Below are 23883 nucleotides of genomic sequence, written 5' to 3' on the forward strand. Positions count from 1 at the left end.
CAATGGGGCCCACCATTCAGTGTTTGACTTTAGCAATTCAGGCAGTATAGTATCTATCCCTGGCGCCTTACCAGGTTTTAAATTGGAGATCAGGGTAGCTACTTCCTTCTGCTCTATAGGGGGCCAAGCTGGTAATGAATTGGGCTCTACCAAAGTAGAAGCCCTGAAGGGATTATCCCCAAGATTCGCAAACAATACTGTAAAGTGGTGGTCCCACATGGCAGGAGAGATGGCACACTGCGAGGAGGAGGAAGAACCCAAGGGATCAGTGACTAGCGACCAGAATAGCTTTGAGTTGTTATTTAAGGAGGCATTAATTAAAGTCTTCCATCCTTCTTAAATAGCTTGTCTCTTTTTATAGACAATTAGCTGTTTGTATTTCTTTTTGACTGAATAACATTCAGGTGGAAGAAGGCTTGCTTTAGCATTCCTATAATTAATATAGAGACTTCTCAACTTTTGCCTGACCTCCCAGCATTTCTTGTCAAACCAACTGGAAGGGGACTGTTTAGTTGGGTGGCAGGAGTGACGTGACATAGTAGATTTAACAACATTTTCCAAAGCTGAAGTCAGAGTAGAGTAATCAAGTAAAGCAACAGATATTTCATTAGCATTTGTTATACGGGATCTTAGGTTTAAACCCTGGGAAGAGTCTAAGAAACTGGTCATCTTTAAAGAGATCCTTTCGTTCCAATGGAGTCTTTTATAGCGAAGATTGGGTGTAGTATCTTCACGGAAAGGAATAGTGGCCAGATGACCCCCTCCTATTGCTGTCAAAGTACAGATCAAAGGGAGATGGTCACTTTCCAGCCTGTCACCTACTAGAAAGTTGGCAATCTGATTGAGCAAAGGGGGAGAAGTCAACACATAATCCACTACACTACTTCCACGTCCCGTAATGTAAGTATACTCTGCTAAGGCATCTGCCTTCATGTGTCCGTTTATAATTGTCAAATTCAAGCGGGCCGCCAATTGGATCAAGGGTATTCCCGCATAGTTTACCTTCTGGTCTTTTGAACATCAACCATACTCTGGGATAACATTTTCAACCTCTATCGCCCCCCATAATGGAGATTCAGCCAGGGCATCGTTATTTGGACCAGTCCTAGCATTCAGGTCTCCCATTACTATTAATTGCGACTTGGGATATTGCATTTCTAAGTCAACTATATAATTTTCCAGCTGATCCCAGGATAGTGCTATTTCCCATTTGTGGGGGTAAGGCGGGATGTATACATTTATTAATAAAAGAATGGTTGCTCTAAGTTCTATTAGACCCGTGATAGCTAGGTTGCCACAAGGGGAAAGTTTCTTAATGCTCATACTTAAAGAGGTAGAAGTCATAATTGCTAGACCGGCCTTGGGTCTACCTCTTCTATTTGCGGGTTTCGCGGGTAGCTCCAAGGCCGAAAAGCCATCCAAGAAAATACTTTTTGTAGACCAGGTTTCCTGCATACAAATTACATCATGTAATCTTAAAAATTCCTTAAACCCAGGGCATTGTAATTTGGAAAACCAACCCACAACATTCCATGATAAGATTCTAATCTGGTCTAATTTCGGTCCCGATCCTCCCCATTTACGAGGTTGTCGAGTTCGATACTGTAAAGATCTGGTGGGATTATCTTGAACCAAGGGAGACTGTCAGTCTTGCTCTATGATCCGATCAAGCACGTCATCCTTATCCAGAAATACAGCTCCAGATTTAACAGGGGGCTGAGGCAATGACTTCATATTAGAGGGAATTTTTAAAGGCCCAACCGGGGCATGGCCTAGCTCCTCTGGATCAAGATACCTAAAGTGTAGCCACTCATCTTCCTTTGGTATCACAAGCCTGGGCTTTGATGGGGGTATCTTAGGATGAGTCACCAGCTCTTCAGAATTGTTGGGCAAGTAATGAACATGGTCCCTTAAAGATGAGGGGGTAGAATCCTTAGATGGTTGGGACATCTGGACCAGGTGGTCGAGTGAATTTTGTTGATAAGTTTCCGTTATAGATCCCAGTTTGGTTTGAGCAGATTCTGTAATTCCGAGGGGGTCAAGTGTCTTATCTAGATCTAAAACGTGGACAAGGGTATTTCTTAAAAGTGTTAGTCTGTCAATAATCTCTTTCTGAGATCTTGTAGGCAAGGCATGGAATGATTTTATAAGATATTTTTCTTCCAAGGTTGGATCAAAAGTAGGAAGAAAGGGGTTTTGCTGTTGAGTATAATGTTCCTCAGGCAAGGGATGTACTTTAAACAAAGGCCCTTCCAGAAGCTGAGGAAATTTTCTTATGTTGTTCTCTGGCTCGCAGTTCTGGAGTTTGCTGAATAAATGCACCGGTTTCTGGTTCACAAATTGCCTACTAATACATATGCCTATATGCCAAAACTGATATTTAACCTTGTAAAGACGCATCAGAGATGGCCAACTTCCAAAGGTCACTACAGCTCTAGCGTTTTTATAATCATAAAAAAGATATTTGATCTCTGTGATATCATCAATCAAGCCGCAATCTGAAGCAATCTTGGTTATCAATTGTTGTATATGCACTTTGCGCTGCCAAGGAGTCAGCATGCCCCTCAGTTTGGGATAGTTAGAGAAAACTAACTTGCAGCGACTTAGTTCCAGTTCCCATTTTTGCTGAGTTAATGGAAGAGGTTTATGAAGCATCCTACCATACGGTGGCTTATTGGTGTTCAGTTCGTTCAATGCATGCTGCCATGGGTCTTGTATTTCCTTGCTAAAAACCCCACTGTCCATTTCCGTAGTCAAGCATGCTACTTGAAGTGGAGCCACAACTTCTGGAACGGAAGGAGGTAAGAGCAGATCAGAGCTGGGGCTTAAGTCAGTTACTGTAGATTGTATCTTGCCAGTCTGCAAACTTGATTTTTGTGTCTTTGCCAGCTTAACAGAGGGCTGTTGAGTTTCTTCCATAATCTTAAAAAGTTTCTTAAAGTTTAATCCTTTCTGCCGCTTTAAGGATAGATTTGCTTTCCCCTTGTGTTTAGGTGTTAAGTTTTTTGTCTTGCCCCGCTTGGTGCATTTAGTACTAAATGTTTTGGTAGTCTTGCGCTTAGTTCTTTTCTTTTTATAGCTAGAGGTGACAACTCTGGTCAAGGCCAATTTTTACAGCTTTGTCATTTCCTTGGGAATCAGAGCAATCAGGTGTGGAACTTGTGAAATTCAGCTATCACCACTAGCAGAGCAGAGCTTTCAGTTGGGAAATTTTTAATTCGTTCAAGTTCATCATTCAGCAGTAGCAGATGGAATTTCCATTCAGATGGATGGGTACTCTCTACCTCCTTGCTTTCTGTTTGCCTCGATAAAGAAGAGATTTTCAAAGGGCTAAAAACTTTGCCAGTCATTGTTGAGGCAGCAGGTGTTAAACGTTCATCAATGCTCAGATTCCAATCATAGGCTGTAACTTCCTTATTCTCCACACGAGGAGGTTCCTTTAACTCATCATCCGTTTCTGGAACTTGTAATATAGAATTTGAGTTGCAACCTAATCCTGGATTTTTTTCAAGTGATTTTCCTGGGAAAGTATCCATTAAGGCAATTTCTGCTGCAAAGTCTGTTCCCAGGGGAGGCTTATCATATAAATATAAATCACATTTATTGTGGACTACAGTCCAATCATGGATAGATTGCGGTTGGGTTGGGTCCGTATGCTCAAATTCAATGCCGTGTTGAGGAGAGGAACTTCTAGCTCCATTAATCCTACTATCTTCTTTCTTTGGAAAGTAAGAGCTTATGTCGGCTTGTCTCGTTCTTTTCTTCTTTGGGGAGGTTGAGCCAGTTAAGATAGTTGCTCCTAGCAACCTGGTTGCCTGCCTGGTAAGAACCATAGCCCCTGAATTCCGGGCTGAAGCTGCTGAGTGATGCCTCCACTTAGATTAGAGATAAGTTGTAATTTTCTGCAGTATAATAATAATGTAGTTGTAGAATAGTCAGTTTTCCTCCCCCTCTCATACTAATTAACCATCATTCATCCCGGATCCCTAGTTCAGAGTAAGAAGAGAGATGATGGGGGGGTGTCTTCGTCCTTATCTTTCCAGCGTTTTTCCCGTTCCCACGTCCAAACATTCATTAATCACTCTCTCATTTGACTCCCAAGAAGCTGCACACTCCAGGAGTTAATTTGCTGTTGTTTTAGCCAGCTTTATCGAGATCAAAGCTTACCAGACAAGAAAAGGCACAAGACTGTATCCGGAGGTTATTACAAACCCAGCTAGCACCGCCGCCAACTTCCGTAGAAAATCTGTCAGAAAATTTGGGGTTTGTGTTAGAAGACTGAGACATTAGCTCTTTTGATTTCATCACTTTACCTTCTGTGATGGACCACATGCTGAACAGCAACCATTTTCTAATTATAATGTCCTTCCCCACAGTAGTCATATTGACACCCTAATGTTCCATATGTGCCTATTAGCCTAGAAAGTTTGATGGCACCTTGAAGAGAGGAATAATAGCAGAAGATGAAGAAACAGACCAAGCTAATGTTGGGCATAATTAGGATTGCATAATTGCAAACAATGAAGCTTGTTGGTAATTTAAGCTGGGCCAGAGATACAGACTTGATTATTACTGTTTATTTATTATTATTATTTATTATTATTTATTATTTAATATTTCTTCTTATAAGCTGCTCTCTCTTGTTTAAGTCAGGTCTCAACAAAACGATATAGCATTTGGGGAGAAAGATGCAACTCAGTAAACCAGCACTGGAAGATAAAATGGAGAAGATCTCCACGGCCACCATGTATTTTCCTTTAGTGCTCAGGTAGGTTGGAACAAAGGAAAGCCACACACTGCAGAAGACCAACATGCTGAAGGTGATGAATTTGGCTTCATTAAAGGAATCTGGTAACTTCCTGGCTAGGAACGCCACAGTGAAGCTGACAGTGGCCAGGAAGCCCATATAACCCAAGACACAGTAGAACATGATAGTGGACCCTTCATTACATTCTAGCACAAGTTCTTCAGTCATTGAGTGTGTGTCAAAATCTGGGAATGGAGGAGAGGTTGCCAGCCACACAATACAAATAGCAGCTTGAATAAAGGAGCAGGAAAGAACCATGTTGGTCCCCAGTCTTTTCCCCACCCATTTCCTCATGTTGGATCCTGGCCTGGTGGCCATAAAAGCAACAACCACAATGGTGGTTTTGGTCAAAATACACGAAACTGCCACTGAGAAAATGATGCCAAAAGCAGTTTGTCGAAGGATACACACCACTTTCTCAGGTCGACCAATGAATAGCAAAGTGCAAAGGAAGCAGAGCAGGAGGGCAATGAGAAGACTGTAGGTGAGGCTGCAGTTGTTGGCTTTGATGATTGGAGTGTCCTTGTGCTTAATGAAGATCCCCAACACTAAAGCTGTGATGAAAGAAAAGGCCAGAGCAAATAGGGCCAAGCTGATTCCCAAAGGATCTTCATAAGATAGGAAGCTTATACTTTTGGGCATGCATGTGTCCTTGTTGTAATTTGGATATTGATTTTCTGGGCATTGAAAACAGTCATCCATGTCTGAAAATGTAAAACATTGTTTTCTGCATATTAATACAGTAGAACTAGTGGTTTTTTGTAAGCAAGTATTAATATGCCCTAAATCAGAGCTGCAAAAGTAATGAAAGGGACAAATGGGCCCTTGCTATTTTGTTTGCAAAATGCCATGCTCAGGAATGATCTTGGAGCAACACAGTTCTTGTTTCCAGTGCATACAAGTGAACATACTCCCCATAACCAAAGGTACCATTCTCAGCCAAAATTGCAACATACATCCCTACATTGATATTATCTGGATATGATGAATGCCTATTCTTTTTTATTCTTATTCTGTGGCATCAGGTGATACATAAAAGAAAATAAGTTCTTTGGTAATATTAGACCATTTCCTCTTGTGAACAACCCTCACGAACTGAACCCTCACACGAAACACTTCTGACCCTCAGTCGTCATCAGAGAGCATTTAAAAGTATAGTGCTACAGATACTGGAGATAATATATAGCCATCATGGCTAGCAGCCATGGATGACCTAATCCTCCATATATTTGTCTAATCGTTTTCTAACATGAGGGAATCTGGGACAGTGGGCACCTTTTGGAGGAGTCATTGATTCCCCTTTCAAAGTAATGTATAACTGGAAAAGATGCAGAAAAGTCAGGGGGCTGGAGCAACTCCCCCAAGAGAAACAGTTACAACTTTGGGTCTAGATAGGTCCTTGATCTGATCCAAAATGTTCTTCCTTCCAGATGGATTATTGAAGATGCTGCCAAACACCCTCAGCATACTTTCAAAGGTATGTTGGCAAGGCATAGGAGGGTGCTGTTGATCTAAATCATGGGTGCAGACCTTCAGTCTTAGGGGCTAAATACAGCTGTGCAGGCCATTGGATCTGGTCCTCAGGACATTCCCTAAGCCACACTCCCTCTTCACAGGTCACTCCTCCTTAATTGTCTTACTTTGCATCCTTGTTGAGTATTTTTGGCGGGCTGGAATGAGTCCTTCAACTCTAATAATATTTCTTGCTTGCCTAAATGGTGGGTAGTGGGGGATGTTGAAGTGTGTGTAGAAAGTAGCTTACCGTAAAAAGCAACAGGTATATTTGTTGCTCTGCCCCTTTTTTACTTCTAACCCATCCATCACTGGCCTGTGGCTGCCAAAAGGTTGCTCAGTAGGGCTTGTGGGCCTCAATATTAAATACGTTCCCCACCCTATTTTAAATGATATACTTCTTGAAGACAATGTGATGTCTTCTGCACAACTGCATTAGCAGAATACACTCTCTACCAGATCCCACTGTGATAGAATAACTGTACTGAGAGCTAGAAAGTTGACCATCAAACAGATCAGCTCTTGTAATTGTGCATATTTCAATATTTCAGGCAGCTGGCTTCTGCCCTTGCACTGCAGCAGTTCCACAAGGAACAGGAGGGAGAGTGTGTAGTTGATGACCCAGAGAATTGCTGCTGATAACATCTACGAGGCAGTCTCCCAGTGGCTGAATGGTAACCGGCCGACCCCCCATCATCGGGAACATGTTTCTAGGGCGCTGGACATAAACACCGGCCGGGAGCTGCGCTGCAAGATGCCGGCCCTTCCTTGGAAGAAAGCTGTGAGGACCTCGCATCAGGGTGAGTAGCCACCATTATTACCATCATGGGCGTGGAGGCATGAGGGCCCAGCCCTCGGGCACTGACTTTCTGGGATGTGGAAGAGGCTGAGTTGCTGGGCGCCCACACCCAGGGCTCTGAGTCTGAGGTCCGAGTTCGAGTTTGCCAACTTCACTCTGCCCAGCTAGACTCGGATGCCGCCCGAAGTGGAGGGAAATGTGGGCGACAGTGGCAGCAGTGGAGGAGGAGGTTCCGTGCAAGCCACCCCTGGAGTCCCCGGAGGGGCAGTGGGGTTGCCCTCTGTTGCCTCGCCAGGGCAGCTGGACATTCCCCTCCCAACAACAAACATATGAAACTATAGACCTGGTTGCAAATGCAAATACAAGCTGGCTTTGAGGAGACTGGAATTTAACACAGAAAATGCATTTACTTGTACCACGGATAAAGCCACCATTAAGAGCTACTATGTGTATTGTTATTTAACTGTTGCAGATTGTATTTTGTCTTGTTTTATTGATGCATTTTTATATTGTATTTTATATTTGTGTTTTTTTGTAAGCCACCTTCAGGGCCTTTGGCTAAAAGGCGGGATATAAATAAACTAAAATAAATAAATAAAATCAAATAATATAAATATGTGTCACATGTCTCATGTCTTCATTTTGGGTATGGAATGGGAGCAAAGATTATACATCACACTTCTTACCATTCTGGTTGGAGATCTTCCCCTCTGGGCATGGAAGGCAATCATAGCAGCAAAATGGCTCCCCTTCCTTCTTGGTCCTCCTATAGCCTGGATAGCAGTTATCATTACAGAGTGAATGAGGTAATGCCTGTCCATAAATAAAAGAGGAGAAATGACTTTCATTCAGAAAACAATATGTTTCATGTACTGGCAACCCATGAGCCTATCGAGAATTAAGATATCTACAGTGAAGAAATAGGGTGATGCTGTGGTGACATCATGGCATCATTTTTAGAGGGTATTTTTGTGCATTACTAGTCTCATTAAGTGAATGACAACCCTTGCTGGGATCATTTGTTCCTTGATAAAAGTGTGTGATGCTGACATGCTCTCACTGCAAAAACAAGCCACTTCAAGCTGGTGACTCTACAAGGAAGAAATTTACCCTTGAAAAACAGGTTGATGCTGTTATGATATCATAGCATTGCTTTTAGAGAGCATTTTTTAATGTAACCTCTGACATGCCTGGTTGTAGTAGTGTAAGTGCATGAGAAAGGTCTCGGCAAATCTATATCCATGGAGCTAGAGTTGGAGGAGAAATTCATTTCAGTGTACATTTAATGGAGAAACTAATTTGCACCTTCCGAAACTGTATGTGAACTGCAACATAGTTAGCCTTCAAAACTCACACTTCTCCAAATTTTTCACTGCAGCTTTCCAGGCAAGTCATGTGTTCAAAAATTAATATACCACAGTAAAGTGTACATAAAAGTGCAAAAGACAGTGAAAGTAACATACAAAGATGCATTGTTTTGCAAAATTGGTACATTATGAGAAATTCACACTAAAATGCTGATGATTTTTCATGTGGAAATGTGGAGAACTGAACTGATTTGAAAAATGAAAAAATTAGAGAAATTCAAATCGAGACATTCATCTCTCCTTACACATAGCCTACCTGGTTAAACCTGCTGGGCCACATGATGGCATCCTCTTGAATTGTGAATACATTCTCTGAGGGACCAATGGGGTTCATCCTTCCAACTCTGACTCTGTGAAAGGACTCATTAGGGAATGTGACCCAGTTGAGAATATCAAAAGCAGCTACTATTTCACCATTTTTGTTGAAATAAACTGGTTCGCCAGCACTGTTGTTAAAATAGACACTTTGCAGAAAACGTTGGAGCTAAATTGGGGCAGGAGAAAAGCAATTCATGATGAACTAAAACGTCTCAGAAAATGATATTGTTGAAGAAAGTGATAGCTTTGGCCTCTGCTTCTTCTGGTCATTTTTTAGCCTATTTCTTTCTTTGTCCACCAATATAAATTTCATTCAACCTTAAGTAAGCTACATCTTTTTTTCCCTGCTATTCTTCCTTTTTGCCCTCACCCAACCTTTTAGGGAGGAATTGAGGAGCTGAAGAAGAGCTGCAAATTCTGTTGCAGGTGGTATCATCAGCATCAAAATATTTTATTGTTGTTGTTCCACTATGTATGCTATTTCAGAGCACCACAAGGAAACATAGCCAGATGAAATGTAAGATCCTCAGTTTTACTATCTGACTAATTTCTATCTATAGAATTTTACTATCTGGCCAGCATGAAATCAAATGTGGAATTAGAAGAAATACTACTACTACCACTACTACTACTACTACTGTTGACCCATTAGGCTTTACTACCACAGGTTGTTTTTCATCAAGTCTGAAAGTTTCAAGAAGTCTGGGGAAGAAGGAGCGTTATCAGCTGCAAAGCCTGTGTCTGGCCTGGGAACGGACAGCCAAGGCCGGTACCATGGCAACCATCGAGATAGCGACTGGGGAAACGTTCTAACAGTTTTTTGTTAGTGTCTGTCTAAGTTTTGCTTTCAGAGAGAGATGTTCTGTCTAGAGGGGGGGAAGCTACTTGTAACTGCTACAAGCCTTAATGTCCGAGTAAAAAGGACTCTTAACAAGATCTATTGCCTCTGTGATGTTTCTTGACCATTTTACTTCCAAAAGTAACGTGTGCTGTCACGCAACAACCGCACACATCAACAACTACCACCACCACCACCACCACCACCACTACTATTACTACTAATTATTATTTATTATTTATTATTATTGCTAAAATGCAAAAATATTGATACTAAAATTTCCTTTGAAGATTATCAATTTTAGGAATATTACTAAACTTAATTGCTTAGGAAACATATGTGGCACGCATATGAACATGCTAAGAAATTGTCAGTTTGGAAAAGTATTTCAATATTTATAAAAACAATTGTCCAACTAATTGAAAACAATTAACAATTTATTGCATTATCAGTGTGATTTAATTGCTCATAACTGATTATAGTCTCTCTGAGGTGTTATGTCTTTGAGATATATTTGAAGTTGATGTTTTTATGGCTGGAGACATTTTAATATTGCACCAAAAGTGTTTTGGTTCTGGTTCCTATCAGATGTCGTGATGGTGAGACTCTCAGACATAGACAAAGGGAAGCTGATTCTGTGTTCATCAGATTTAATTGTGCCTCATTTGGTTGAAGAGAATTATTAATATTAGCACGGAATCCTCCATCGTCTCTGACTCCAGCTAGATTAGAAGTGGGGATATTTGCCACACTTTCTAGAACAAAATAGGGGACATTTTTTAAGCTTAATGGGAGCATTCTGTTGTAGCTAACCCCCCAAGGGGCACATGACAGTGGTGGGTAGGGCCCAAACAAAACTGGGCAGGTCCAAAGTGGGCAGGGCACATATTCACAGAGACATGAAGAAATACAATTTTTAAACTGCCCAGAGATATTTTTTTGTTGATTGCTGGTCTAGAAATGTTGTCAAGAAATAAAATGCACACATCCATCTTCTCACACATAAATCTTCTCCCTCTGTTCCTTAAATGTTTAGCATCATGGGAAGGAATGCACTTTCACATATGAATCAGAAATGTATTCCCTTTGCCAAATGTACAACAAGGGTTGTCTTTTCTCATGGGGGTTGTTTTTTCTTCCTCTCCCCAGGGAACCACCACGACAAGGCCCTCTAGGGACATTCAGATGGAGGTTTCCAACAGAACCATCACCCTTTGACTTTCCATATGGACAAGGCACAGAGCTTTAGAGATGCAATAGGGAATTTGCTGAGATCTGTTCATATCTGATGGGAAAACCTGATGGGCTGGAACTGCACTGTGGTCCCAGGGGGCCTCTCCCTCCAGTCTAGAGTGACCGACTGTCTTTTAAAGAGACTTCTTCTTTCTTCCTCTTTGACCTATTGTACAACACAGTGTGTTCAGTCCCCATCAAGCTATCTTCTGTCATTCCTTTTCTACATACCTAAGGTGAACCCAGCTCCAGATTTTGGGGGTCCTAGGCCACGTTGGCCTAATACGGACTCCTCCCTGGGTAAAACTGCCTCCTCCTCACTGCACTCACCACTGTTCACTAGATTGGCCTATACTTTGGTCCCCATCTCCACACCCATTGCAGCAGAGAAGGGCAAGATGTACAAAGGCTACTGTGATTTTTGATTGTTCCAGACACATCTCAAACACTAACAGGGGACAGGTGATGATTCAGAAGAAGCAAGATGGTCAAACTGCAAAACATGGGGGCTCCAAGAGTTACCACTTGCCCACACACAAACACTGGAGTGTAGACATGAGACATGTAATTATCGAACTATTGCCTTAATATCCCATGCAAGTAAAGTAATGCTCAAGATTCTACAACAAAGGCTCTTACCATATATGGAGCAAGAAATGCCAGACGTCCAAGCTGAATTTAGACAGGGAAGAGGCACCAGAGATGATATGGCAAACATACATTGGATAATGGAACAGACCAAGGAATTTCAGAAGAAAATCACCCTGAGCTTTAAAGATTACAGCAAACCCTTTGACTGTGTAGATCATGAAAAACTATGGAATGCTTTAAAAGAAATGGGGGTGCTACAGCATCTGATTGTCCTGATGCTCAACCTATACTCTGGACAAGAGGCTACTGTAAGAACAGAATATGGAGAAATTGATTGATTCCCAATCAGAAAGGGTGTAAGACAGGGGTGTATTTTATCACCCTATTTATTTAATCAATACTCAGAACATATCATACGGAAAGTGGGATTGGATCAAGAGGAAGGAGGTGTGAAAATTGGAGGGAGAAATATCAATACTTTAAGATATGCAGATGATACCATACTATTAGCAGAAACCAGTAATGATTTGAAACAAATGCTGATGAACGTTAAAGAGGAAAACACAAAAGCAGGACTACAGTTGAATGCCAAGAAGACTAAAGTAATGACAGCAGAAGATTTATGTAACTTTAAAGTTGATAATGAAGACATTGAACTTGTCAAGGATTATCAATACCTTGGCACGGTCATTAACCAAAGGAGAGACAATAGTCAAGAAATCAGAAGAAGGCTAGAGCTGGGGAGGGCAGTGATGAGAGAACCAGAAAATGTCCTCAAATGCAAAGATGTATCACTGAACACTAAAGTCAGGATCATTCAGACCATGGTACTCCTGATCTCTATGTATGGATGTGAAAGTTGCACAGTGAAAAAAGCGGATAAGAGAAAAATCAACTCATTTGAAATGTGGTGCTGGAGTAGAGCTTTGACCATACCATGGACTACGAAAAATACAAATAATTGGGTGTTAGAACAAATTAAACCAGAACTATCACTAGAAGCTAAAATGATGAAACTGAGGTTATCATACTTTGGACACATGAGAAGACATGATTCACTAGAAAAGACAACAATGCTGGGAAAAACAAAAGGGAGTAGAAAAAGAGGAAGGCCAAACAAGAGATGGATTGATTCCATAAAAGAAGCCACACACCTGTACTTACAAGATCTGAACAGGGTGGTTTATGACAGATGCTATTGGAGGTCACTGATTCATATAACAACAATGCTTGCCCTAACTCTGGGAGCTTCTTGAATTTGCAGAAATGACTACCTGCTTTATGGATGTCCAAATTTTGATGGGCCATCAAGTTCAGCAGGGCTGCCCCTGCCATTATTTATTTATTTATTTTATTTAGTTAGTTAGTTTAATTTATATACCGACCTAAGCCCGAAGGCTCTCTGGGCGGTGTATTAGGCAGATGGTGGAGAGTTGCATCAAACTGCTGGGGAGCAGAGCTGTATGTGGCATATATCCTGCCTTGCACCCATCTGCTGTAGTGGGAAAACAGTCCCATTGTCAGAATTGAAGTAAAATTCACCTGCTAGTCTAGTTTGTTTACATGGAATGGGGAAATGCCATCTTGTCCATTGCTTCAGGTAACAAAATATTTTAAGGTGGCCATACTCCCCCTTCTCTAAATGGAAGTAGGGAGTTCAATCCCACCCAAACCTGGAAAACTACCCAGCTCCTGGATCTGGGAAACACTCACTGTCAGAGTCTCACTTTTAGATTCAGTATTGGTTTGTTGCAGACCACATCACCCAGGCATGGGTTCAGAACAGTAACAGAGTAATAGATCAAGGTTTCATCAGCATAATGATATACTAGAGTTATCATACTAGTGTCATCAGCATTCTGATGATGACGATGCAGCCCAAATCTCCCAACAACTGCTCCCAATGACTGCCAAGTTGATAGAAGGACTCCTGCAATTCCACAGGGCTTTAAAGAACAACAAATACCACGATATCTTGCACCCCAGCATGCTATTAGCTTACATGTTTGAGGTAATAAAACTCTGAGTGGGGGCTTTCTACACAGTTATAATAATGCATTCTCCTGTGTTATTCCATTTAGGGAGTTACCTGCCATGATTCTATATTCAGGAACCTGCGTCTCTCTCTAACTGCCAATTTTAGGTGATTGAATCTGAACAAATGCATGCCATGCAAAGTGTGTGCCACAGCATAGATTGCATTGTAGATGCTGTAGCTGAAGCCAGTCATACTTATGTCAAAAACAGATCCAGGAAGAGTCTCTAGCTTCTCCTCCCCTGTGCAGATTTTCCTCTCCATCTCTTCTAAGCCATTCTTGGGAAAATAACAGTTAAATGCCTGTTTCCAGAAATCCTCAATGAAGCCATCTTCTTTTTCTGAATTAGGGTTCCTCATCTGAAGAAACCTATGGAATCCCAACACCTCCTTTGAGTGAGTTGTGAAGGATAGGGCACCATGGAGGAACTGTATGCTCAAACTTCTTTGAAACGGAAGTGATGTGAACTCCATCTGAGCTGTCATCACCCAAACTTTGGACTTCATTGGCATACCTACAAATTCTGCACCCCAAGGAATTAATCTAAATGTTATAGTGTCATGAATTTCTCCATGAATAACAACAGCATTGGCACTGCTCTGCATAAGAATGCTGAATGATTCAAAGGCTTCTGTCATCAGGTCACCAACGTTGCTCGAAAAACTTATTTTGGGGAATCTTTCTATGAAGTCAAAGCAGATGCCTCTCTCAGAAAACATGGGGATCACGTTTTCTACAAATCTCTCTGTATTCTCCTCATCCTGAGAAACCACTCCAACCCATATCCACCTGAAATGCAACAGTAACTGGAGAATCCCCTCATATTGATGGGTCCCATTTGGGAACATCTGGTGGAAGAAAACAGCTTGGGTTCTGTCATTCATTACTGGAGCAGAACCATATATGATCTAATACAATAGAGTAGGAGAGAAGAAGTTTGTAATAAAAAATAAAACAAACAAATTTATGTCTGCACATGTATTTTGCAAAACTGTGATGCCTGTCCCCAGATATTAACTTTGATTAAATCCATTTTTGTATGTATGCATGTATGTATGTATGTATGTATTTATATCCCACCTTTTTCCCCAAAAGGAGAAATTGTGGATTTAATTGTCAAATACATGATGGATTTATAAGGGCTCAATGGGACCTCCAAAGAGATGGAGCAACAATCCACTGAAACAAATGCCATGTGACCATCTAGATAGTTTTGAGGACACAAATCAGGAGTGTGCATGTCTACCCTGATAGCATCAGGAGCTCAAATAATCTTGAATGCACATCGTAAAAGTTGTCTGAAGGGGCACCAAGTTGTAGAAAAGATGTTAACATAAACTGTACTTCATGAGCATCCTAGATTCTTGTGGGGGCACCATAAGTGGCACATCTGGAATAATGAAAGAATGACACTGGGTTTGGCTATACTTCTACTAGCCATCGAAATGCTTTGCTGCACCCTGCTTCCCAGGGCTCAATGGATGATGGGACAATTTATTTTTAAAAGGGGGGTGCATTTTAAGTTGATGCATATATGGGTTGATCCTTGAAATGACTACCAAATATAGACTCCCCCGTCTCATTCCTAACCCTATCCTGTTTGATCCTGTCAAATTTCACAAAGGGAAAAAAGTGTTAATATTCATAGGGATTGAACAAGAGTGAACCCAGGGCACCACTGTGAATTGTCCAGGATCAGTGCTCTCCTAGTTTTCTCTGTAAATATGCTGTATTGCATACTGCTATATCCACAGTGAAATTCCCCTGCTGAACCCTAAATGAATGCTAAGGCTTCCTTTCCCAGATTTTGATCTTACTTGTGGAATTTTGTAGATACTGAGGATGGTTGTCATATGTAGACAAACATTGGAGGTTGGTCCCCCAATAACTCCTACTGGAGTGTTTTCAGCATCACACTTGTAGTTGGGGATGAATCTGCTCTGGCTGGAGAGAAGTTCCATGGAGGCTTGATAAGTCCAGCTTGCACTGAAATGACTATTCAAGATGTGGAAGCCCAGAGTGACATTGGGTAGGAGCTGGGGATTTTCATTGATCTCCTTGACAGCAAATGCCAGAGCCATGATGTGCTGATAGGTCTGTGTCAAAAACCTGCAATGCAGATTACATGGTGCAAAATAGTTCATAATCTTCAACCTAGAACTTTTCTTACTTTTCTATTCAATATATCTGAGGCCATTTCTTTTCAATACTCTATGTATCTGAGGCCATTTCATGTTGGGTCAAGGTCCAGAAGCCCAGAAAATTCAAAGCTAAGGCTGATACCTTAACAGACACACTCAGTGAATGATAATAACATTCTCCAATGTCACAAATTGTGCTTGCTTAGAATAATGCTAGGTCTTTCAGGTAAAAAAAAAATCCCGATGGGGAGCAAAGAGTGATTGGGATCAGCACAAATGCTCCATGTTGCCTTAGTCCTTTATTGCCTTATGAAGTTGTGAGGCGTCCTTCCCTGGCTCTCCCTGTCAGGTTCCTACCTGCTTGTGGTTACTGCCTGTCTCTAGGCACCACCAGGGACTCCACCAGTCCGGACCGCACTCTCTTATGGTTTACCTATCCGCTCTAGCACAGAGCTCAACAGATCCCCCTGCTAGGCAACCACCAGTAATGTCCCAATACTAGTATTCCCAGAGACTCTGAATACTGGTATTGTTATTCTCTTCACCGCTGCCACCATTTGTTACAGTTCCCCTTCAGCCTTGGTCATTACCTTACCCTCCCTTCTGGTCTGTGAAACCCCAGTCAAGGATCACGCCTTTGGTAAACCAAATTAAGTATTTATTACAGATAACAAAGCTAACAAGATTAACAAGATTTCTTCTTAAGGCACATAAGCATATGGTTTTACTCAATACTAATCCGAACTCCACCTCCCTCCTGGTAAACAACTCTCTAAACCCCACCAAGCAACCCACTCAGTTCTCTTCTCCCACCCAGATTCCACTCTCACTCTTCCTTTTATACATTCAGCCATTTTAAACACTCAGCCAATCATCTCGCATTCTACTGCCCATTCACTCCCCCTCCTCTTTCACTCCACTTACCATATATCTTCTAAAACAACAACACTTACCATATATACATTAATATAGGAACATCACATTTCCCCCCCCCTTAAACAACAGCAGAGTATTATTCCTGTTCCAGAGAGCTATCGCTAGTCGGGCGGTATATAAATTTAATAAATAATAAATAATAATAATAATAATAATTTATACGTCGTGTTAACAAATAAAAGTCTCTATGGGGAAAATGTCTTTCTTTGTTCCTCTGTCTGGTCACATCACTGCAGTCTCAGCCACTTGCCTGGAAAGTCCATTGGCCAGTACATTGTCCTTGCCTTTGATGAACTGGAAGTCCACTTGATAGTCCTGTAGGGCCCAGGACCACCTCTGCAGCATAGTGTTATGGTTTTTCATAGTCTGCAACCATAGCAAGGCCCGATGATCCGTAGTCACTGTGAATCTTCGTCCCCACACGTATGGGCGCAACTTGTTCAGTCCCCACATGACCTCTAGGCACTCCTTCTGGATCGACGAATAGTTTTTCTCCCTTGGCGTCAGCTTGCGACTCAGGTACGCCACTGGATGTCTGGTGCCTTCTCTCTCCTGCAGCAAGACGACTCCCAGCGCCAGGTCCGACGCATCTGTAGCCACGATGAATGGTTTCTCATAGTCTGGTGCTATTAATATGGGTCCTTGGCACAAGGCTTGCTTCAGTAGATCAAAAGCCTTCTGACATTCATCTGTCCACACGCTCAGAACACTTCTTCTTTGTTAATTCATGCAAGGGGGTTGCTATTTCCCCAAAATTTCTCACAAACTTCCTATAAAATCCAGCCACACCCAGAAATGCCCTCACTTGTTTTTTGGTTAAGGGGATCGGCCACGATTCTATTGCCTCCACCTTGCTCCATAAGGGGGTGATTTTCCCACTCCCCACCTTATGTCCTAAATAGATTACTTCCTTTAGTCCAAACTGGCATTTCTTAGCTTTTATTGTGAGGCCTACTTTTCTTAAGGCCTCCAATACTGTTGTCAGGTGTTGGACATGCTCAGGCACCGACTTGCTAAAAATGGCCACGTCATCGATATAGGCCACTGCAAAATCTGACATGCCTCGCAACACAGTATTGATTAGCCTCTGAAATGAACTTGGTGAGTTCCTTAGTCCCATGGGTAAGGTCACAAACTCATATAACCCATCTGGTGTACTGAAGGCAGTTTTGGCTCTGGATTGCTCGTCTAGTTCCATTTGCCAAAATTCTTTACAGAGGTCTAACGTAGAGATAATGGTTGCTGCCCCCAATAACTCTAACATTGCGTCTACCCTAGGCATAGGATACGCATCTGGGACAGTAATTTTATTGATTAGCCAATAATCAATGCAAAACCTTGTTGTTCCATCCTTTTTCGGAACCAGGACAATACTTGAGGCCCAGGGACTGATGGATTCCCTGATCACTCCCAATTCCAGCATATCTTCCACCTCCTTTTTGATCTCATTCAAAACTTTCCCATTCACACAGTACGGAACAGATCTGATTGGGGCATGATCTCCAGTATCAATGGATGTATAACTATACTGGTTTGGCCAGGTTTGTTGCTAAAGAGATTCCTATAGGTTTTCAAAACTCTCAGAATCTCTTCTTTTACTTCCTCCTTCACCTCCTCTGACCATTCCACTTGATCTACCCCTCCTTTGTCTTTGCTTTCCTGTACCAAATCTGGAAGTTCAGGCCCACTTCCCTCAGGGAATAAGGTAACTTGCAACACCTGTGCATCCCTGGTATGGTAAGGCTTCAACATATTTACATGAACCACTTTGCTTTTGTTTAATTGGTCTGTGGTGATTACATACGTCACTGTGTCAAGCCTTTCTTTGATGGTATATGGTCCTTTCCAGTTAGCCTGTAATTTGTCATGTTTCCTGGGTATGAACGCCATAACCATATCTCCCACATCATACACACGTTCCCTGGCTGTTCTGTCATACCAGTAACGTTGCTTCTCCTGTGCTTGACTCAAATTCTTTTTCACCATCTCCATCATTGATGTTAATTTATTGCGGAATTCCAATACAAAATCTACTACAGATGTTTTGTACTCTCCCAGGGTTCCTTCCCATGAATTTTTTAATAGCTCCAAAGGTCCCCTCACTTTTCTAGTGAACATGAATTCAAAGGGTGAGAAGCCTGTTGACTCCTGAGGGACTTCTCTGTATGCAAACAAGAAGCATCCCAACCGTTCATCCCAGTCTTGTGGGTGATCTTGAACATAGCTTCTGATCATGCCCTTCAAAACGCCATTGAATCTCTCTGTTAACCCATTAGTGGCGGGATGGTAAATAGTGGTCTTTAGATGTTTTAGACCACAACATTTCCACAAAAATTGCATCACTTCTCCCATGAATACACTGCCTTGATCCGTCAGCACTTCATGAGGGAAACCCAGCCTCATAAAGATTTTTAATAAAGCCTCTGCCACTACAGGGGCTTCCACGGATCTTAGTGCTTCTGCGTCTGGGTACCTGGTGGCAAAATCCACCACCACCACTAGATATTTTTTGCCATGCCTTGTGGGTTTGGAAAAGGGCCCACCAAATCTATCCCCACTCTATAAAAGGGTTGTCCAATTATAGGAAGGGGCTTTAAGGGTGCCTTAGTCTTTATTCCACTTTTTCCCACCTTTTGGCATATTCCACAAGATAGACAATGTTGTTTTACATCTTTGGAGATGTTTGGCCAATAATAGTGTGCTGCCAATCTCCTCTTGGTCTTTTTTATTCCCAGATGTCCTGCACATGGGACATCGTGGGCTACCTCTAGCAATCTGGTTCTGTATTTGCTAGGTACTATCAATTGCTTCACTGGTTCACATTCATCCTTTCTCTCAGCAGGCATCCACAGTCTATATAAAATCCCATTCTCACACACAACTTGATTCCTCAGTTTGTCAGTGAAAGGAATCTGTTGGGTCAGAGCTTGTTCCTTTATCTGCTTCAAACTTACATCTTTTTGCAGCTCTTCCCTGAATTGATCTGCCCCATCATTATCAGAGACCACTTGATACAGTTTGTCTCCTTCAGCAGGCCTGCTAGTGGTTGCTATGGTGACCTGAGGCTGGTTAACAGATTCCACCCTGTTTGTTTCAGCCCCCCTTAATATGGCTTCTTTTTCTCTGCCAATTTGCTGTCTGGTCACTACATAGATCTTTCCTTGGGCGCCCATTACATCTCTTCCCAGTATTACTGGTTCTTGTTGCTGGGCATTAATGCCTACTTTATATCGGCCCTCTCGGCCTCTCCAAGTCATTTCCACCAGGGCCACAGGCAAACTTTCTGGTTGACCCCTCACTCCTTGGATAGTCACAGTTTCCTGAGGTAATATTACCTCAGATTTTATTAAACCTGGCCTCAGTAATGTCTGAGCGGCACCAGTATCAAGCAATGCCCAATAATTTGCCCCTTGTACACTCACTTCCTCTCTCAGACTTGATCAAGGTCTGTTACTTCTGTCCAGTTTATCTGGCAGAACTGAACCTTTTTTGCTGTTTCTAAAGCCTTGGGCTCTGTTTTCACTGCCCTTGTCTGAGCAGGATTACTAATGGGGTTGGCAACCTCACATTGAAAACATAGGTGCCCCGGTCTACCACATTTGTAGCATAATTTCTCCTCACTTTTAGGGGACACAGATCCACTCTGGGGTGTCCTGTGCCCTTCAGATTTTTCTGGAAGACTCACTCTCTGTGGTACCACATCCCTTCTGCCAGCGTTATATGGTCTGGGTTTAAACTCTCTTGATGTTTTCCCCACCCAGTCAGTTCTGTTGGAGGCGAAGTGATCCGCCATCTCTCTGGCCTCCTGCACCGATGTAGGGGAACGGTCTTTGACCAGGAGCCTTATTTCTGGTGGTAACTGATGGTATAATTGATCCAATATCATGAGGTTTTTCACCTCCTCCACAGACTGAGCTTTTGCACTTGTCAGCCAATTCCCAAATATGTCCATCAGTTTTGCCCCCAGCTCCACAAAAGACCTCCCTGTCTGTATCTGGCAATTTCTGAAAAGCTTTCTAAAATAATCAGGCCCCAGTCTGAATCTTTTAAACACTGCTTCTTTGAATTCAGCATAGGTGACGGGCCTGTCTGAGGGGAAATATTGGTATACCTCAGCCAATTCCCCTTTAATCAGGTTTGATAAATACTGCATGTATTTATCTTCAGATAGCCCCCACAACTGAGCTGCTTTTTCAAAGGTGCTGAGGTAAATTTGAGGATCTTGACCAGGCTCATAGACAGCAAAGTCCTTTGGAGTAATTTTTATTTTTGCCCCATCTCTGTCCTTGTTTCATCAGAATGAAACTTCTCTCTTTCAAATTTTAACTTTTCTACTTGTAATTCGGCATCCACTGCTCGTTGCTTCTCCCTCTCCTCAAACCCCATTCTCGACTTCTCAGTTTCCAACTCCCTCTGTTTGTCTTTTTCCTCAGCCTCAAAGACCCGCTGTTTGTCTTTTTCCTCAGCCTCCATCCTCATTCTCTCAGTTTCCATCCTCAACTTCTCTCTCAAGTACTCTATATAAGCGGGATTGCTTAAATATCCTTCTGGGGTCTCTTCTCTGACAGGTTGTTTTTGCTGGGCAGTTGCAAATCCTATAAGTGCTACCCTCAATTCATCTACCCCTTTACCCTCGTGAGGTAAATTGAATGTTACGCACTTCTCCACCAGCTCCTCTCTTTTCATTTTTATATATTCAGCCAAGGTGTTTGAGTTCACTCACTCTTTGCCACACACTCTTTGCCAGTCACTCTCACAAGTAATCTTGTTTTGTTTTTTCTGTTTGCCACACCACTGGTAGGGATTCTCTAGTATTTGTATCTCACTGCTACAGCCAACACCTGTGACGTAGTCTCCTTTGTTCAGATCTGGATTCTCTGTTGTTCGTATCCCACCGCTACTGCCACCATGTGTGAGGCATCCTTCCCTGGCTCTCCCTGTCAGGTTCCTACCTGCTCGTGGTTACTGCCTGTCTCTAGGCACCACCAGGGACTCCACCAGTCCGGGCTGTCCTTTATTTTATTTTTTCTCTCCCCGCTCTAGCACAGATCTCAACAGATCCCCCTGCTAGGCAACCACCAGTCACGTCCTAATACTAGTATTCCCAGAGACTCTGAATACTGGTATTGTTATTCTCTTCACCGCTGCCACCATTTGTTACAGTTCCCCTTCAGCCTTGGTCATTACCTTACCCTCCCTTCTGGTCTGTGAAACCCCAGTCAAGGATCAGGCCTTTGGTAAATAAATTAAGTATTTATTAAAGATAACAAAGCTAACAAGATTAACAAGATTTCTTCTTAAAGCACATAAGCATATGGTTTTACTCAATACTAATCCGAACTCGACCTCCCTCCTTCTCTACTCTCTCCTGTCAAGCAACTCTCTAAACCCCACCAAGCAACCCACTCAGTTCTCTTCTCCCCCCTGATTCCACTCTCACTCTTCCTTTTATACGTTCAGCCATTTTAAACACTCAGCCAATCATCTAGCATTCTACTGCCCATTCACTCCCCCTCCTCTTTCACTACTTACCATATATCTTCTAAACAACCAACACTTACCATATGTACATTAATATAGGAACATCACATCCCCTGCCATGCCACCATGTAGAAACTGTTTTAATAAATGATCTTCCCTAAATAAATAAATGCAATCTGGTTGCAAAAATCATTTATTACCTATTGAGTATGATTCCAAAGACTTGCTATTAGTAGCATCCGGACCCTGTTCTGCAATACATTGATGTTGGTTTGTACTGGGAGAGAAACCACCTTGGGTCGTTGGAGGTTAGAATCTATCTATTGTCAAGGGGGGAACGACACAAAAATTAATTATGAAATACCAACACTGAGCTATGAGTTTAAAGCTCACTTCATACTTAACAATGTTAGAGCTATGCAGCAGATCCAGCCACAGTTCAGACCCTGAGCAAAATAAGCTTTTAGGTCAATCTGGGATCCGGCCAGATTGGGATGAAACAGCCCCAGATCACCCCAGGTCAGGGTGGTGCATCTGCAGTGATCCATAGCTGTCAAAAGGTGGCGTGAAGGGGAAGAAGGGGAGGCAGGCAGCTTCTGCATAGTCCACTTGGTCTGTGCATTGGGTCAAGAAGAAGTTGCAAAAACAGGAACCTATTCATTATGATATAAGATATTGTTTAAAAATCCAGCTACTTACGTATGGTCATCAGAAAGTTCCTTAGATGGATGCTTTTCGAAGGTGATGGCATTTAAAAATGTGCGGACCTGAGACATAATGCCTGCAATGATGAGGTCTCCTGGGTGATAATATTGGTGCAGAATTGGAAGAAGATTTCTCATGAAACATTGAACAGTAGGACTATTGTTCAACACCTGCAATGGCATCAAAAACACCAGCACTACAAATAAATTCATTATTCAAGAAAATATTTATTTTAAGCAACTAGTTTTCCTCAGTTCTAGTTTCCCTGAATTGGAACATAGGACACTGCCTTATATGAAATCAGACCATTGGCTCATCTAGCTCACAGGCTTTCCAGGGGCTCTCCAGAATTTCAGATAGGGTTCTCTCCCAGCCGTACTTGGAGGTGCCAGGAATTGAATGTGGGACCTTCTGTATTCAAAATAGATGCTCTGCACTTATCTATGACCTTCTGCACCACAACAGAGCTTGAATAGCCAAACCCTCTACTGGTTCAAATTGTTCAGTGTAAAAAATCACTAATCAGCCTGACAGAGCCCTGTGTGGCTACAGCACTAATTCAGAATGATACACTGTTGGAGGTATTAATAGCATATTTTAATCTTCATTTGTGGTTTTGCATGTGGCCACTAGAACTCCTCAGGGATGGGGAGAAGAAGTAGAAGTAATTATAGTCAAATAGACAAATTGATAATTAAAGGGAAGATAATCACCTGGTCTTCGTTGTTGATTTTCTATGACATTGCAAAATAAAATATGTTTGTCACATCTCAATCAAAGCTGAATTCCTCTCTGGTTCTCCATGAGAGAGCAAAAAACTATAATGGTTATAATGAGCTAAGAGAGAGAGGGGTGGGCTTCCTGTAAATGGAGACCTTAACAGAAAATATATCCAAAAAGAATAAGTACCTTGCAAGATACATAGATATAGACTGCTGTCGGGGGGGTTTGCTTTAAAAAATGCCAGTACTCAGATCTTGCTGTGGGTGCCAGAACACAGTGGTTGCCATGGGCAGCCAAAACAGAGCTGCTCGCGCTCCATTCTGGTGAATACTGTCACACACTGGATAAATCCATAGATATACAGTAGATGGAGGTACAATATTTTAGCGCTGGAAA

General features: G+C 42.1%; 1 protein-coding gene across 1 annotated transcript; it reads right to left on the reverse strand.

Annotated features, from left to right (window-relative positions):
• Positions 1–4606: 4606 nt before the first annotated feature.
• LOC133366055 (vomeronasal type-2 receptor 26-like) lies at positions 4607–22976 on the reverse strand. Its single transcript, XM_061588707.1, has 6 exons — positions 22759–22976; positions 15319–15610; positions 13555–14409; positions 8742–8969; positions 7805–7931; positions 4607–5511 (listed from the first exon to the last, which is right to left on the reverse strand). The coding sequence occupies exons 1-6, from the start codon at positions 22974–22976 to the stop codon at positions 4607–4609; spliced, it is 2625 nt and encodes an 874-aa protein (XP_061444691.1).
• Between the last annotated feature and the right edge of the window lie 907 nt (positions 22977–23883).

The sequence above is a fragment of the Rhineura floridana genome, chromosome 11 (genome assembly GCF_030035675.1).
Source record: "Rhineura floridana isolate rRhiFlo1 chromosome 11, rRhiFlo1.hap2, whole genome shotgun sequence".
Taxonomy (NCBI): Eukaryota; Metazoa; Chordata; class Lepidosauria; order Squamata; family Rhineuridae; genus Rhineura; species Rhineura floridana.

Bases quoted from the DNA above. Each gene is read 5' to 3' on its own strand.
- LOC133366055 (XM_061588707.1), bottom strand. From the start codon at position 22,976: ATGAATTTATTTGTAGTGCTGGTGTTTTTGATGCCATTGCAGGTGTTG. The intron at 15,611-22,758 runs GTAAGTAGCTGG...TCTGCATTGCAG, and splicing joins GAACTTTCTGATGACCATAC to GTTTTTGACACAGACCTATC. The intron at 5,512-7,804 runs GTAAGAAGTGTG...TTACATTTTCAG, and splicing joins GAAGATCTCCAACCAGAATG to ACATGGATGACTGTTTTCAA.